The sequence below is a fragment of the Apis florea genome, unplaced genomic scaffold (genome assembly GCF_048593485.1).
Source record: "Apis florea isolate Af1SG1 unplaced genomic scaffold, ASM4859348v1 contig_3802_pilon, whole genome shotgun sequence".
In the NCBI taxonomy this organism is placed as follows: domain Eukaryota; kingdom Metazoa; phylum Arthropoda; class Insecta; order Hymenoptera; family Apidae; genus Apis; species Apis florea.
The window spans coordinates 2339263-2352923 of NW_028256863.1; the positions used below are offsets into that span (position 1 = coordinate 2339263).

General features: G+C 28.0%; 3 protein-coding genes and 1 long non-coding RNA gene across 7 annotated transcripts; 1 reads left to right on the plus strand and 3 right to left on the minus strand.

Annotated features, from left to right (window-relative positions):
• Window positions 1-592: 592 nt before the first annotated feature.
• LOC147656196 (uncharacterized) lies at window positions 593-1216 on the minus strand. The gene is made up of 2 exons (XR_015294901.1): window positions 933-1216; window positions 593-805 (listed from the first exon to the last, which is right to left on the minus strand). It is a non-coding gene; the product is annotated as an uncharacterized LOC147656196 (long non-coding RNA).
• On the plus strand, window positions 969-6243 carry LOC100872725 (uncharacterized). 4 transcript variants are annotated; one of them, XM_003692779.4, is made up of 5 exons: window positions 969-1195; window positions 1659-1879; window positions 2492-2774; window positions 3155-3341; window positions 3416-6243. In XM_003692779.4, the coding sequence occupies exons 1-5, from the start codon at window positions 969-971 to the stop codon at window positions 4967-4969; spliced, it is 2472 nt and encodes an 823-aa protein (XP_003692827.1). In that variant the 3' UTR covers window positions 4970-6243. The 4 variants fall into 4 exon arrangements, with proteins under 4 accessions (XP_003692827.1, XP_086772592.1, XP_031771680.1 ...); XM_031915820.2 differs by lacking the exon at window positions 969-1195 and adding an exon at window positions 2249-2263 and having other exon boundaries at window positions 1768-1879; window positions 2429-2774; XM_086916466.1 differs by lacking the exon at window positions 969-1195 and having other exon boundaries at window positions 1738-1879; window positions 2429-2774.
• On the minus strand, window positions 5859-7868 carry ATPsyndelta (ATP synthase, delta subunit). Its single transcript, XM_003692780.4, has 4 exons — window positions 6932-7868; window positions 6598-6727; window positions 6338-6535; window positions 5859-6241 (listed from the first exon to the last, which is right to left on the minus strand). The coding sequence occupies exons 2-4, from the start codon at window positions 6715-6717 to the stop codon at window positions 6074-6076; spliced, it is 486 nt and encodes a 161-aa protein (XP_003692828.1). The 5' UTR covers window positions 6718-6727; window positions 6932-7868; the 3' UTR covers window positions 5859-6073.
• A 436-nt stretch (window positions 7869-8304) lies between these two features.
• Prdm13 (PR/SET domain 13) lies at window positions 8305-10098 on the minus strand. Its single transcript, XM_012485291.3, has 4 exons — window positions 9892-10098; window positions 9545-9794; window positions 8762-9419; window positions 8305-8539 (listed from the first exon to the last, which is right to left on the minus strand). The coding sequence occupies exons 1-4, from the start codon at window positions 10096-10098 to the stop codon at window positions 8305-8307; spliced, it is 1350 nt and encodes a 449-aa protein (XP_012340745.2).
• Window positions 10099-13661: the final 3563 nt, after the last annotated feature.

Consider the following 13661-nt stretch of genomic DNA (forward strand, 5'->3'; position numbering starts at 1 on the left):
AAACTAAAACTTCAGGCAAGTTTTTCATAAAAATTTTATAATATAAAATTCTTTTCTATTAATTATTTATTAATAATTATTATAGAATATATCGCAAAGTTCCATAATGCAATAATAATCGATCAGTTTATTCATTTAAATCATATAATTATAAATAAAATTTATTTATAAAAAAAAGAAAAAAATAAAGAAAGAATTAATATTTCAAATGCATATAACAAATTTAATCATATTTAGAAATAAATTATATAGTAATGAAAAATAAATAGAAAATATATCATTGATGTTGATTTAATAATCATTAATAAATAATTAATTAAAAAGAATCTTATATTAAAATTAATATGAGAAATTTATCTAAAACTTTAGTCTCAAAATATAAATAAAAAAATTTAAATTTAAAAATGTAAAAATTTTCATTAAAAAACATAAATAATGTTTGTATTAATTAATTTTCCGTGGCATTTTTTTTTACACAGCAATTTTTTATCCTTTTCGCATAACATTGCTTTTCTTATCTGTTTAGTTATTCTTTGAATATCTCCTTGTATATTCTGCTATACTAATAACAAATCAACAAAAAAAACAAGAATGAATTTTAAAACATTTTATTCAAAATTAAGTTATTAAATATTTATTTATTAAATCTATTTTTTTAATTTTTAAGGCATCTTTAAAATATGCAATTAATGATTTATTTTTTATTTATAATATCTACATTTAATTTGAGTTCTAACCATTATTGTAATCTTCTTCGTAGCTGAATCGGTAACGTTGAGAATGATACTAAAATGATAAGGGACTCCTGAGAGAAGCATGAAAACAAAAAAATATATTGAATGTTAGATCTATTCTGTATCTTGTCTGTGATATACCGATTAAATAACATCGAAAAATTAGTATAGTATTTCTAGTGACGCATCTATTTTAACCTTATTTCATGATTTGTTTGTACAGCTTAAAAAAGTATGGCGACGTGGGAAGGTGAAAAATTTCAAGAAATCGGGAATGCCGATGATATTGAAGAAAATTTTGATATCCTTGTGACGCATGATCTTCAAGATTGTTTAGATGATAGTTTAGATATAACTAGTTTTGGAAAAGTGTATGAACAAAATACTGTATTTGATTATGAAAAATATTCCGATGACGATGCTCCTATCGAAGAAAAACTATCTAATGATAATTCCACCGAGTAAGATCACATAAATTTTTTATTTTTTTTTATTAGACATGATATAAATTTCTTATGTATTAAATATATATGAAAAATGAGAAATCAATAAATAAAATATAAATTATTCATAACCTGTCTATTTGTAATAGTAAAGAATTATGTGACATCCTTATAAGGATATAACATTTTGAAGTTAGATTTTTAATTTTCAATATTACATTTTTCATATATACACGATCATTAAATACTAATATCATATTTATATTTTTATCAAATATATCATTTAATTTAAATTTAATTCTATATTTAATATATGTGATTTTTTTTTAAATTTTAATTCAGAATATCTTTTTATCATTATTATATTCAATAATTATATTGATATAACATAATAAAACATTTCAATAACTTTATCTATCTTGATATTTTATAATAAATATATATATATATATATATATGCATATATCATATATTATTATAGGTCAATACATCATTCAATTAGTCCTCATGAAATTTATATGCGAATTCATTCTGATCAAGATGATATTTCAAACAAATCTGCATATGCAAATAATATAATTGAAAGTACAGTTTTGGATATAAATCAAAAACATATTGGTCGATATACTTGTGAATATGAAGGTTGTAATAGAACTTATAGTACAGTTGGAAATCTACGTACTCACATGAAAACACATAAAGGTAAGAAAAGATTTTATATGTATTTTAATTTATAAAAGGCAAATATAAACTTTTCATGAATTTTATCTATCATAGAATATTAATTTTATTAATTTTATATTAATAAAAAATATTGAATGCTTTTATGTTACTAATATGTAAAGTGCTTTAATTATAATTAAAAATAAATAGCATACTAACAATTTTGTTTTTACAATTATTTATAATAATTTAATATTTAATAAAAAATATTAATATTAATGATTTTAATAAATTTTAAAAATTATTAGTATTTTATTTGTATCATGAAGTAAAGATATGTGCTTTGCATGTTACATTATAATGTAATGTATTATATTAATTTCTTTTTCTTTCTTTGTGCTTGCTAAGCCTAAGGAAAATAAGGTAAGCTTATGAAATATTATTAATTGGTGTTACATTTCTTGTTATTAATATATAAGAATATATAAAGTCTGTTGATGCCTTATAAATTTTTTATGTATACTTTTATTTGTTATAAAATTATCAATGCTGGTATAAAGGGAACGCTTCGACCTGCATGGCTTTCAGATACTGCAAGCAATAGGTAGTCCAGCAAACTTTTTATGTGGAGGGAATTCTCAAAACTTTCAGGCGAGTATCGATTTAAATGTGCAGAACCAAGTTGTGGCAAGGCATTTCTTACATCATACAGTCTTAAGATTCATATTAGAGTACATACAAAAGTGAAACCATTTGAATGCAATCACAAAGGCTGTGAAAAAGCATTCAATACTCTTTACAGACTGAGAGCTCACCAAAGACTACACAGTGGTAACACCTTTAATTGTGAAGAGACTGGATGTGTTAAATTCTTCACTACTTTAAGTGATCTCAAGAAACATATTCGTACTCATACTCAAGAAAGACCTTACAAGTATGTTTTTTTGATATTTTTTTAATTGATTTTTATTCACAGCTTTGTGCTTAATTGTGCTTTGGTATTTTATTTATTTTCCTTATTTTAAAAACATAATATATAATAATAATATATGTATATTTTAAATAGATAGAAAATATACATAAACATAAAGAATATATGTATATACATAAATTTAACAATAAAAAATAAATATAATCATTATTGAATTCTTGGTGTATAATATTAACATTGAAACTAATACTTTATAAATAAATATATTTAAAAAATATACTATCCAATTTTTACAGTTCTTTTTATGTCATCAAATCAATTATGCACAATGAATTATATATAATACATATAATGGATATAAAAAAGTATATTGTGTTTTTTAGATGTCGAGAAAAAGGATGTGGTAAAGCTTTTACAGCGTCGCATCATTTGAAAACGCATAAGAGAACTCATACCGGAGAACGACCTTATGTATGTACTATTGGAAATTGCAAACGATCTTTTACTACACCTCATAGTCTAAAAAGTCATTTGAAAACTCATAAGAGAACAAATAATAATGATGAAACGGTAATGTAAAAAATTTTGGATTTATTATATTTTTTTAAATGCTTGTATTATTTTATACATAATATATTTTATAGAAACATAAAGGCAACCAAGATGATTACAGAAACCAAAGAAATAGTGAGATATTGAAAACAGAAATCGACGTTGATAAAATAACGTCAAAGAATACAAATGTGCCATGTTATGCCATTATACCATTATCTTCTAGCAATAGACAAACTAAGGAAAGTATTACTTATTTATCTATAGAAAATCCAAATGATGAATCAACTTCTACAAATGAGATAATAGATATTTTAAGTCAAAACAGAATAAATAAAGAACTTGATTACAACATTACTAATAAAAATACTGAAAATTTAAATAAATCTACAAATGTCACTCTTCTTACATCAGAAAATATTATTTTAAATAATTTTACCGAACACACAATTGATAACTTTAATAATAATGAAAGTTATGATAAATTTAAAATATTTAATGAAGTAAATGATTCAAATTTACAACGAGATCAAAGTCAACAATATATTTCTAATTCTTCGATAGAAGTTCAAGATAGCAAGAAAAATAATAAAAATAAGTCTAATTCAATAAATTTAGAGCAAAAAATTATACAAAATGATTTACAAAACACTATTGCTCATATTTCAGAAGAATCTGATTTCACAAATAATGTGCAACAATATAACAATGATAATACTATTATCGAGAAAGTTTACGATAACAGAACAAATGCAAATACGATTATTGAAAATAATAATGCCACTTTGTATGATACAAATTCTGTTACTAGTCATGTATCAAATATAGTTAGTTCCTCTAATGAGACTCAACTTTTTGATAGTGAGATAGAAAATTTACCATTTATTAATGACAGTTTACAAACTGGATCTCTTAATGAAGTTGAACATGTATTGAATTCTAACGTTATTACAACTACGCAGTCGGAAGCTATTGAATTAGCTATAGCATCTGAGGAAGAAATACCTTCTCCTTGGATAGATGTTATGGCAATGGCAACTCCATCTGCATTGAGAAGACAGTCTTGGTCAGAATTAAATGCATTTCCAACAGCTGTTCACTCGCTAGTTGATTTAGTTGAACCAGAACCATATCCATTACAGATTGAAAATCAATTACAGCCATTACAACAAGTAGATAATATAAATTTAGTAGATGTAGAAAATACTAATACGTGTATCGAAATTAGACGTTATCAAGAAAACGATAATGAAAAGCAAAACGAAGATAATATAAAAATAAAAAAGAATAGAAATATTCTGCAAAAAATTACAGCTGAAGCAGATATATGCAAATGTATTGATTGTAAATGTGATCATCAGCAAAATTGTCAAAATTGCTCAAATAATACAATTCCTGAAAATAATAAAAAGCACGTGTCATCAAAAATGGTAGACGATTTCGTGTCTTGTTTACAAAAAGAATGTTCTTGTGACAATGAGCCCGGTGGTTGTGGGTCTTGTTGTGTTGTGATTTGTTTAAAAACACTGCAACAATTGCAAAAAGTATTTAGTCGTAATTGTTGTAAAAGTACTAACAGTGTAACATGTTGTAGAGAAGAATTGTTACCTCCATTAATGAAGTGTCAATTAACAAAAAACCAATGAAACAAATACTTTATTGTGTAACTAGTCATGTTAAAAGAAACAAATTTTTATATAAATATTGAATAAGAATTTGTTATTTATCATAATGTATAAAATGGTTTGCTTAGCTTTAAAATGCATATTTTCTTATAAATGTCAATTTTTTAAAATTTTGTCTAGGACAATTGAGAGTATAGGACTGTACATACCTGTACTATATTTCAAGACTTTATATAGATACGATTTTTAAATGTTATATATTTTCATGTGTGTGAATATTATGTATTTGTAGATTTTTTTACTTATAAAATTTTTAAATGTACATCACTGTTGAATTATTTATAGAAAAAAAAAAAAAAAAGGATTGTATTATTGTATCATATTAGCAAGATTATCATATTATCATTTTAAGATAATTAATGCCAAATTTGATATTCATGTATTAAGTATATGAATATGACATTTTTAATGTACAAATACTATGTATATAACATTCTTATACATAATAGTTGTAAGATATTTGAATTTATATTACATTGTAATTCAACAATGTTTATGAATTTATATGAAAATTAGAAAAAATGTATTAATTATTTGTGATTGTGCGCGTGATTGTGTGTGATGTACTAAAAATATTAATAGTTAAAAAAAATAAAATATTTATTGTTTAGCAATTGTTTTGAATTTTAAAAAGTGTGAAAAATATTTGTAAATATAATATTATGATATTTAAAACCAAAGTATGTTATTTTATATTAGACAAATATAAATTTTGAATTATTTAAAAATTAAATTAGCAATTTTTCAGTTTCAAAGTTGTTAAAGGTATTTGTTAAACATAACATATCTAATTATATTTTATATAAAAAATTGCTTTAATTGAAAAAATTTTGTTAATAAATAATAAATATTATATTAAAGTTATATATTGTTATTTTTTTCATTACATATTATTTTGTGTGATGAGGTCAGTTACATATATACATATATGTATATATATATATAATTTAATAATTGTTTTAATATTACTATATTTTTACATAACATGACACGATATATATCCTAAAAAATTTAATAATTACATAAGAATAATATTTTAACACATACTCAATGCTTGATTAATGTTTATTGCACAGCTTGCACCAGAGCTTCTGAAACTTCAATTGCAATTGCTGCTGCAGCTTTATCTTGTTCAGTTGTCGCAGATGAAAGTTCTTGTTGAGCTTTACTAAGAAGTTCTCTAACTGCTGAATTATCAAGATTTTCTACAGGATGAGCTTCTTCTGCTAAAATCTATTCAATATTTTTTCTTATAATATTTTAATAACAAGTAAGAAACTACTTAATAATTTATTATATTTAGATAATAGAATTGTACTAAATACATACCTGTACACTATTGTTTTCATTTATAGTAATTGTACCCGAAGAAACAAAAATTTTTTTGACTGACCCATCTTCTTCATGTACTGTGACTACACCAGGTTTTAATACAGCTAAAGTAGGAACATGTTTTGGTAAAATACCAAAAGAACCAGAAAATGATGGTACATCTACTTGTTTAATTACAGATTCATCATAAAACACCTATAATAGTTAATTACGAATTTATAATATATAATAATATATACAAACATTATATTTATTACCTGATTAGCTCCAGCGAAAGTAAATTTCATTTCATCGCTAATAGGTTTATCGGCATAAGTTCTTCGTTGATTACGAATGTATTTTAAATAAGGGCGAAGATTACGTGCAATCGTAGCCATTTTAATAATGCTGTAACAAAAAGTTATTTACGAAATTATATACAAATCTTGATTTTTTATAAATGATTATTGAAACTGGTTACATCATAATTCGATCTACATGTGTCGCCCATCTTTTAAATCTGAACGCGTTAAAAAGACAAGGTATATGAAAAAATAGTTAAAGTATATAATATTTTAGTTTTATAATTAACTATACGTTCAATAAACTCACCGTTAGTATATTCACAATACTTATGTTATAGCAATTATTACAGATATAAGTAGAAGTTGATTATTGTAAGCTGCCAGACCAAATCAAATGTATAAGACAGTAGGAACGACAAAGTTTACCATTATGCTCAAACGATGGCGTTACTATAGAAATACTTCAGTAATGCCCTCTTGCTTTAAATCGATTTTATTTAAATAAGATCTATTCAAAATCAAAATTTTTTAAAAATTTAATTAAATTGATTTATATAAAAGAATTCAAGAATTTCTATTTGTAATCTAAGGATTACATTAAAATTAAATTGAAAAAAAATTTAACAAAACTTATTATATTTAAATAAAATTTATATAATTTATATATTTATATAATTTTATATAGCTTATTTATATAATTTATTTATATATCATTTATATTTCTATATTTACCATTTCATATCAATTAATTAATTAATTTTTTAATTTATGCATAAAAAATTATAATTTTTCATTATGTGATGAGGTTAAATATTTGAATATTTTTAAATATACATATATTGATCTGTAATATTTGTATTGTACAATATATCAATTTAATTTATAATTATTGAAATTTATATAAGTAATTATTTTAATTATTTAGTTTTTATTAATTATTGAAATAAAGTAAGACCAATTAAAATTTTAACAATTTATATTTTTAATAAAATCGTAATATTAGAAGATAATAGATATTCAATAAGTATTATCAATGAATATAAAATAACAATTTTATTTTAATATTTTAATTACATATTAAATTAACAATAGTTTTAATATTAAAAATATGTTTAATAATGTTTCAATATTAAAAAATATGTATTTTTATTAGAATTTTCATGTAGTTCATGTATAATTTTCATCTATTATAAAAATTGATTACAAAATTCATAACTATAAAACTAATAATAAAGCTAACCAATAATATGTAACATTTTCGTTCTTTCTTTTTATAATATACATATACTTGTACATATATCATAAAGAATTTATATTTACAAATTTTACAAGAAGTGAACGAAAACTTTTCTATTAAACAAAACATTTAACGATGTTTGTTTAAATATTTTTAAATATTAATATCTTTTCTCACTAATTACTTTTCTTATTCTAATTAAATATTTACAATCATATTTCAAACATTTTATAAAAATAATTGACATTTTGATCACAAAAGCGCTCACTATATAAACATGTCCCAATTTACAAAATTTACAAGATTTACAAGATTCAACTTCACAGATGACTTTGTTTACTAATATGAACTAATTGTTTTTAATATCGAAGACAGTTTTGTTCGCCGATGTAAACTAAGCGAAGTAATAGTTACTGTCTCACAAAATATATAGCATTTGTCTGTTAAACGTCAACTCCATCGGACGAGGTATCCGAAGTCTGCTCCTGATTTTCTTGATGTCTCGATTTTAAATGTCTCTCAAGATCTCGTCGTCTAACTAAAACTTTTCCGCATAAATCACATCTATAAGGTGTCTCACCGTCTGCATGCAATCGAACATGTTTATTCAAATTGCTAGGATCTCCAAAAGGTCGCAAACAATATTTGCACTTTAATGGTTTATAACCGGTATGAGTTCTGTAAACGAAAAAGATGAAAAAAATTTATTTTATCTCTTCCTTTCGCGAACTTTTTACTAAATTTTTGAATTTTTCGAAAAATATTTTACGACAATTAAAAATTATTCGTTCGACAATAAGAGTAGAGCATTCATGTGTCATTCTTATTAATCAACGTATAATTTCATTTCGTTGATTAAATAATAAGATGGAAAAAAAAAAAAAGTTTAAAAACTCTTACCTAATGTGAATTTTTAGACCGTATTTTCTTGAGTAAACTTTTCCACAATAAATACAAAGATGCCCTTGCTTTGATTTCCCAAGATTGCTAACTATCGTCTCCATTTGCGCCGCGTGAACATCGGTGCTGATCGACGCGGTGCTCGTTTGAACGTTGTACGACGTTAAAACGGTATCGGTTCTCGATAAGGGGCACACATTTGCGAACATGTTGCTCTGATTTGTGTATGGTTTGAACGCAGATTGACGATATGGCAATATATCTTTGCCCGTGGGAGAGACTCGGATCGACGGGTCTTTGGGAGAAATTTGCACGGAACTTGGGGAAAACGGATTCGAGGATGACGGAGAAGGTTGTTCTGACGATTCAGATGAATTGTTATTAGGAGGGATAACATTATTATCCATAGTCTCTACTAAGATTGGCGATATTCCGGTGGACGAGGGTTCGGGCGATCTTGTTAGCTTGAATCTGAAAGTCGACTGAGGAAACAAGCTGAGAGACAAGCTCGGCCTCGACGATAAGGCAAACTCTTTCGTCAGAACAGACCATAGATGATTAGTGTCCAGTCGATTGCACTTTAGGGCCAGGTGAATTTTCAAAGGATTGGGATATTCGAACAGCTTGTTGCATATGTGACAGATGTAGCGATTCTTGCCTGAAATCATAAACGTGTACTTAGTTAAAAACTTGAATTTCAATTTGAATTGATTTCTCGAAGCAAGCAATTTTTCTAATGTGCTTCTTTTTTTTTTTTTTTTTTATTATTACTTAAATGTTTACCTTGGATGTTAGAGGGGGTTAAGAAAGGGATACTCAGCATCGCTAAAATATTCTCTGTAAACCACATAAGCAAAGGTTCGCCAGGAGCTACATTCCTTATCGTTTTCAACACTATACCATTGTCATTGATCATTAGAAGAACATTGCAACTTTGACAGTCGTTTGCGAATTTAATGATTTTTAACCAGCAAGAAGTGCTCACGAGATCATCCACGCAGTACAAACGGCCCTCGGCATCGATAACTTCAACCTTCAACGATCGAGGAAATTTTTTTCTTTTAAGTTTCTTTTTAACTTTAAAAATATGATTTTCAAAGACGATATATATATATATTTTTTATACTTACGTATTGAATCACGGACGTACTCTTCTGGGCTAATTTGTTTAGATCGATGATCTCCGTCGATGAATCCCTTCTAAGGAATCCAGCAGCTCTAACTGTGGGCCTGTCTAAGCATCCTTGGGACAAGGATGTCTTCTCGAATGCCTCAATATTCATCATTAAAGCGCTTTCGCTGATAATAGGATACATGATCGCACTGGTCGATTCCATTTTTATCCTAACTTAAAAAAGTTCAACTATTTCTCTTTTTAAATACGGCGCGCAAATTTTACTCTGCACCGTCTTCTTCTTCTCCTTTTTTTTTCTTTTTCAATTTTTACAAACAACAATTTCTTCTTCCTTCTTCTTTTGTTATTTGTATTGTTTATGTATCGAAAAAATTACGAACGAACGCCCAAGGGATATTTTACTTCACTCTCAGAAAATGAACCGTGGATGCCGACAAATATGACAAATATCCACTTGCGAGAAGAAGATATATTCGATAATGAAATAATTGGCACGTAAGATAACTTTGGATGAGAAGAACGCTATGTCAAAGTGTCAACTAAATTGAATCTGTATTCCGCACGTGGCTTAAATATATTCGGCAGACTCCGTGCCCCAAATTGGCCAGGGGGTTAGATACTCCCCTCCACTGATACGCTCCACTCTTTCTAGCCAGTGTATGCGTAATTGTATTTAAAGAGACAAGGGTAAATCGGCCCCCTTGCTCGCCGTTCGCGAATCATGACGCGTTACCAATCATTAGGGGTGTGGTTAAGGTTAACTATGATTAGTCGGAGGAATTTTTGGAAGGGATGACTTTTTCCGTGGATCTTTGATTTTCCACCGAAAACGCGCACATCTACACACACACACACACACACACAAGAAAATCTGGAAAAAAATCTAAAATTAATGAAACTTATTTGCTAATTTATAAGAAAATTTATGGGTTTTTTTGTATAATATTTGCTCGAATCGTCATACGTATTTTTAAATGTATTTTTGTAATGTAATATCGTTGATGGAAACGATGAGATAAATTGGAATAAAATAAATTAATAAATGGAACGATATCTATGATTTATTGCAATGGAGTGTGTTTGCAACAGAATGAAAAAAAAATTAGGCGAGTTTAAAAATATTTGAATATTTTTGAGAAATTAAAAAGTTTTTTTTTCTTAATTCTAATTGTTGTAAGACGATGCTTTTAACATCATTTGTAATTTATATTTACTTACGGTAATGAAAAGTTTTATGAAATCTTTTAATTGTTTATAAATATACGAGAAAATTTATAATATAGAATTCTGTATATTTTATAAAGTTTAAACTTGTGATTGAAAAAAATTTTACGTTAATTTTTGTTAATTGAAAATTTAATTTTTACATATTGCATATTTTTCCTATTCGGTAATAATCATTATTTATTTTTATATATAAAATAAATTGATTTTTTAATATTGTTAATAAATAATTATTTATTATTATTATGTTGAATAAGTATAAACAAAATCAAAAGAAATTTATAATAAATAAAACGTGAAAGGTTTTAATCAATCTATTTTTTACATAGCTTAATTCTCATAATTTATACAGATCGATCAATAATTTAGTTTAATAATATTGATACTTTAAACTTTGCGACTGACACTTTTACATTATTAATAATTTTTGTATAATAAAAAACATTTAATTGTTTATATAAATTTTAACTCGCATACTTCTAGCCTAATAAAATTAGTACGTTTTATATTTTTGTTTATAAAAATTAATTAATTAATTGATTAATTCAAAAATTGTCAATAGCTCGGGTTATATAATAAATTTAAACAAATTCAAAAGAGATTCAAACGAGACAATAAAGATGTAGAAAATTCCAATATATATTTCCAAAAATTAATACCTTCATTTTCATAATTTGTACGTAGATGGAGATGGTGATTTAGCTATGGCGGACAGTGCCTTTAGTTAAAAATCATCGTTCCGGAACGGTGCACACGGTGAATTACTTTATTACCTTTGCCCATAATTTACCCATAGTCTCGATCTGGACTCGGTATAATGGATTGCCGAAGTGCCGAAGGTGCTACTAATTGAACTTGTTGCTGCAGGTACAAGGAAGAAGTCGGGGAAGCGTGACCGTGGCAAGTATCGTTTAGGGATTGAATCGTAAATGGTATTTGTCGTTCGACGGTATTAGCCGTCTCTTGGTTACTTGGAAAATAATTACTGGCGCCGGATTCTCCGACCCATTGAGATTTAGGTAACATTATATCCACAGAGTACGTGCGTACCCTTTATAATTTACGAACCCACCACATCGCAATGCCACGATTGAATATTTGTCAAAAGATACAGTTATTCCGCACTTGTGCGGCAAGGATAATTTTTCTTAACTCCGAAAAATTGTTTTAAAGGATTTCTTCTTCTTCTTCTTCTTCTTCTCCTCTATCTTATCGCTTTAATCTCTAAGACTATATTCCTTTCTCTTTTACAATCCGTCCTTGAATAAAGTTCCACGTGCATTCAAATTTCGAATGCATGCATCTCCCTTTTCGTTCTTCAACAATTACTTTCTCCCTTTCCAGCATAATTTTTGGCCGCGGTCCTGATTACACGACCGACCACGTGACGCGTCGATGTACAGGTCGCGTAGCCGTCCACCAGGAGTCCGGTGACGGTGACTGGGTGTTTGATGGGGCTATAAAAGCCTCATGTGAAAGGACATTGTTTGGCTCAGCTGCAAACCAACGCAGTTCTCGATGATAGGGAGGGAGGAGGGGGGTTCCTCCTGCCGCTGAAAGGTGCATCTGAATCAACGGTTGATTAGGAAATTAAGTGGCTCATTCTTCTCGCACGCACGCGTGCGTGGATCGAACGATCGAACGATACCGCTTGGATTTGCTTAATCGTTCGATCCGATCTCCTCGATTCTCTCCCCGCCATTTCCCGATTTTCATCTTATCGATGTCGAAGATAATTCATCCGTCCAAGATAAACGATCGTCCCCGAGTTTTTCTTCCCATCCCGTTTCCTTTTCCCGCTCCGCTCCCCTCGTGCACGCACGCAGGTACGCGAATACACGTGACACGATGCACGATGCGCCGTTCTTCGGACATTTAACCTGGCACGGATAACCTTAACGAGCCGCTTAATCCCTGGTATTGCCCGTATTGGCAAATTGCGTAGCTAGTACGTCTTCTACAGGTATGTCTAGTACTAATTCCCGGAATACCGATATCGGATTTTCCAATTGCGAGTTAATACACACCAGATCCTTATCTAATTCTGCCTTCCGAGGGACTTTCAGCGTCGTTACGGCGATTTAATTTCAAGTAAAGTTGGACGCCCGCGATAAACTTTCGAGATAGCGTTTCCAGGGTTTCTCCTTTTGATGGATTTTAAGATTAAGCGTGCATACAAACTTTGGGGGAGAAAGTTGGCCAAAAAGTTCCCATTTTATTCTCATTATTCTCACATCTTCACATTTAACTCGAACTCGATAAAACGAATTTTATTATTTAATTTTACGATACATAGATAATTGTGGAAAAGATGATGCGGAAAAGGGGAGGAGGGGCACGCGACACTTTCTTCCGTGGGTGGATCTTCTCTGTGGGTGAAGTGATTCATCTAGGGTGAATGGTGCCGGACCAGGGAATGACACGAGTGTTCACAAGCTGCACCACCCCTTGTACCAAGCCCACTCCTGGTCCCTCGAAACTCGAGCACGAGTGTTCTATCGTTCTCTGCTATCTCTCCTTTACTCTTTTCTATACCGAAAT

Excerpts from the sequence above, each read along its gene's own strand:
- ATPsyndelta (XM_003692780.4), bottom strand. The coding sequence starts at position 6,717 with ATGGCTACGATTGCACGTAATCTTCGCCCTTATTTAAAATACATTCGT. Across the intron at positions 6,536-6,597 it reads CTTTCGCTGGAGCTAATCAG|GTGTTTTATGATGAATCTGT; the intron begins GTAATAAATATA and ends TAACTATTATAG. Across the intron at positions 6,242-6,337 it reads ATGAAAACAATAGTGTACAG|ATTTTAGCAGAAGAAGCTCA; the intron begins GTATGTATTTAG and ends AATATTGAATAG.
- Prdm13 (XM_012485291.3), bottom strand. The coding sequence starts at position 10,098 with ATGGAATCGACCAGTGCGATCATGTATCCTATTATCAGCGAAAGCGCT. Across the intron at positions 9,795-9,891 it reads GTACGTCCGTGATTCAATAC|GTTGAAGTTATCGATGCCGA; the intron begins GTAAGTATAAAA and ends CGATCGTTGAAG. Across the intron at positions 9,420-9,544 it reads AACCCCCTCTAACATCCAAG|GCAAGAATCGCTACATCTGT; the intron begins GTAAACATTTAA and ends TTATGATTTCAG.
- LOC100872725 (XM_003692779.4), top strand. The coding sequence starts at position 969 with ATGGCGACGTGGGAAGGTGAAAAATTTCAAGAAATCGGGAATGCCGAT. Across the intron at positions 1,196-1,658 it reads TCTAATGATAATTCCACCGA|GTCAATACATCATTCAATTA; the intron begins GTAAGATCACAT and ends ATATTATTATAG. Across the intron at positions 1,880-2,491 it reads TCACATGAAAACACATAAAG|GCGAGTATCGATTTAAATGT; the intron begins GTAAGAAAAGAT and ends CAAAACTTTCAG.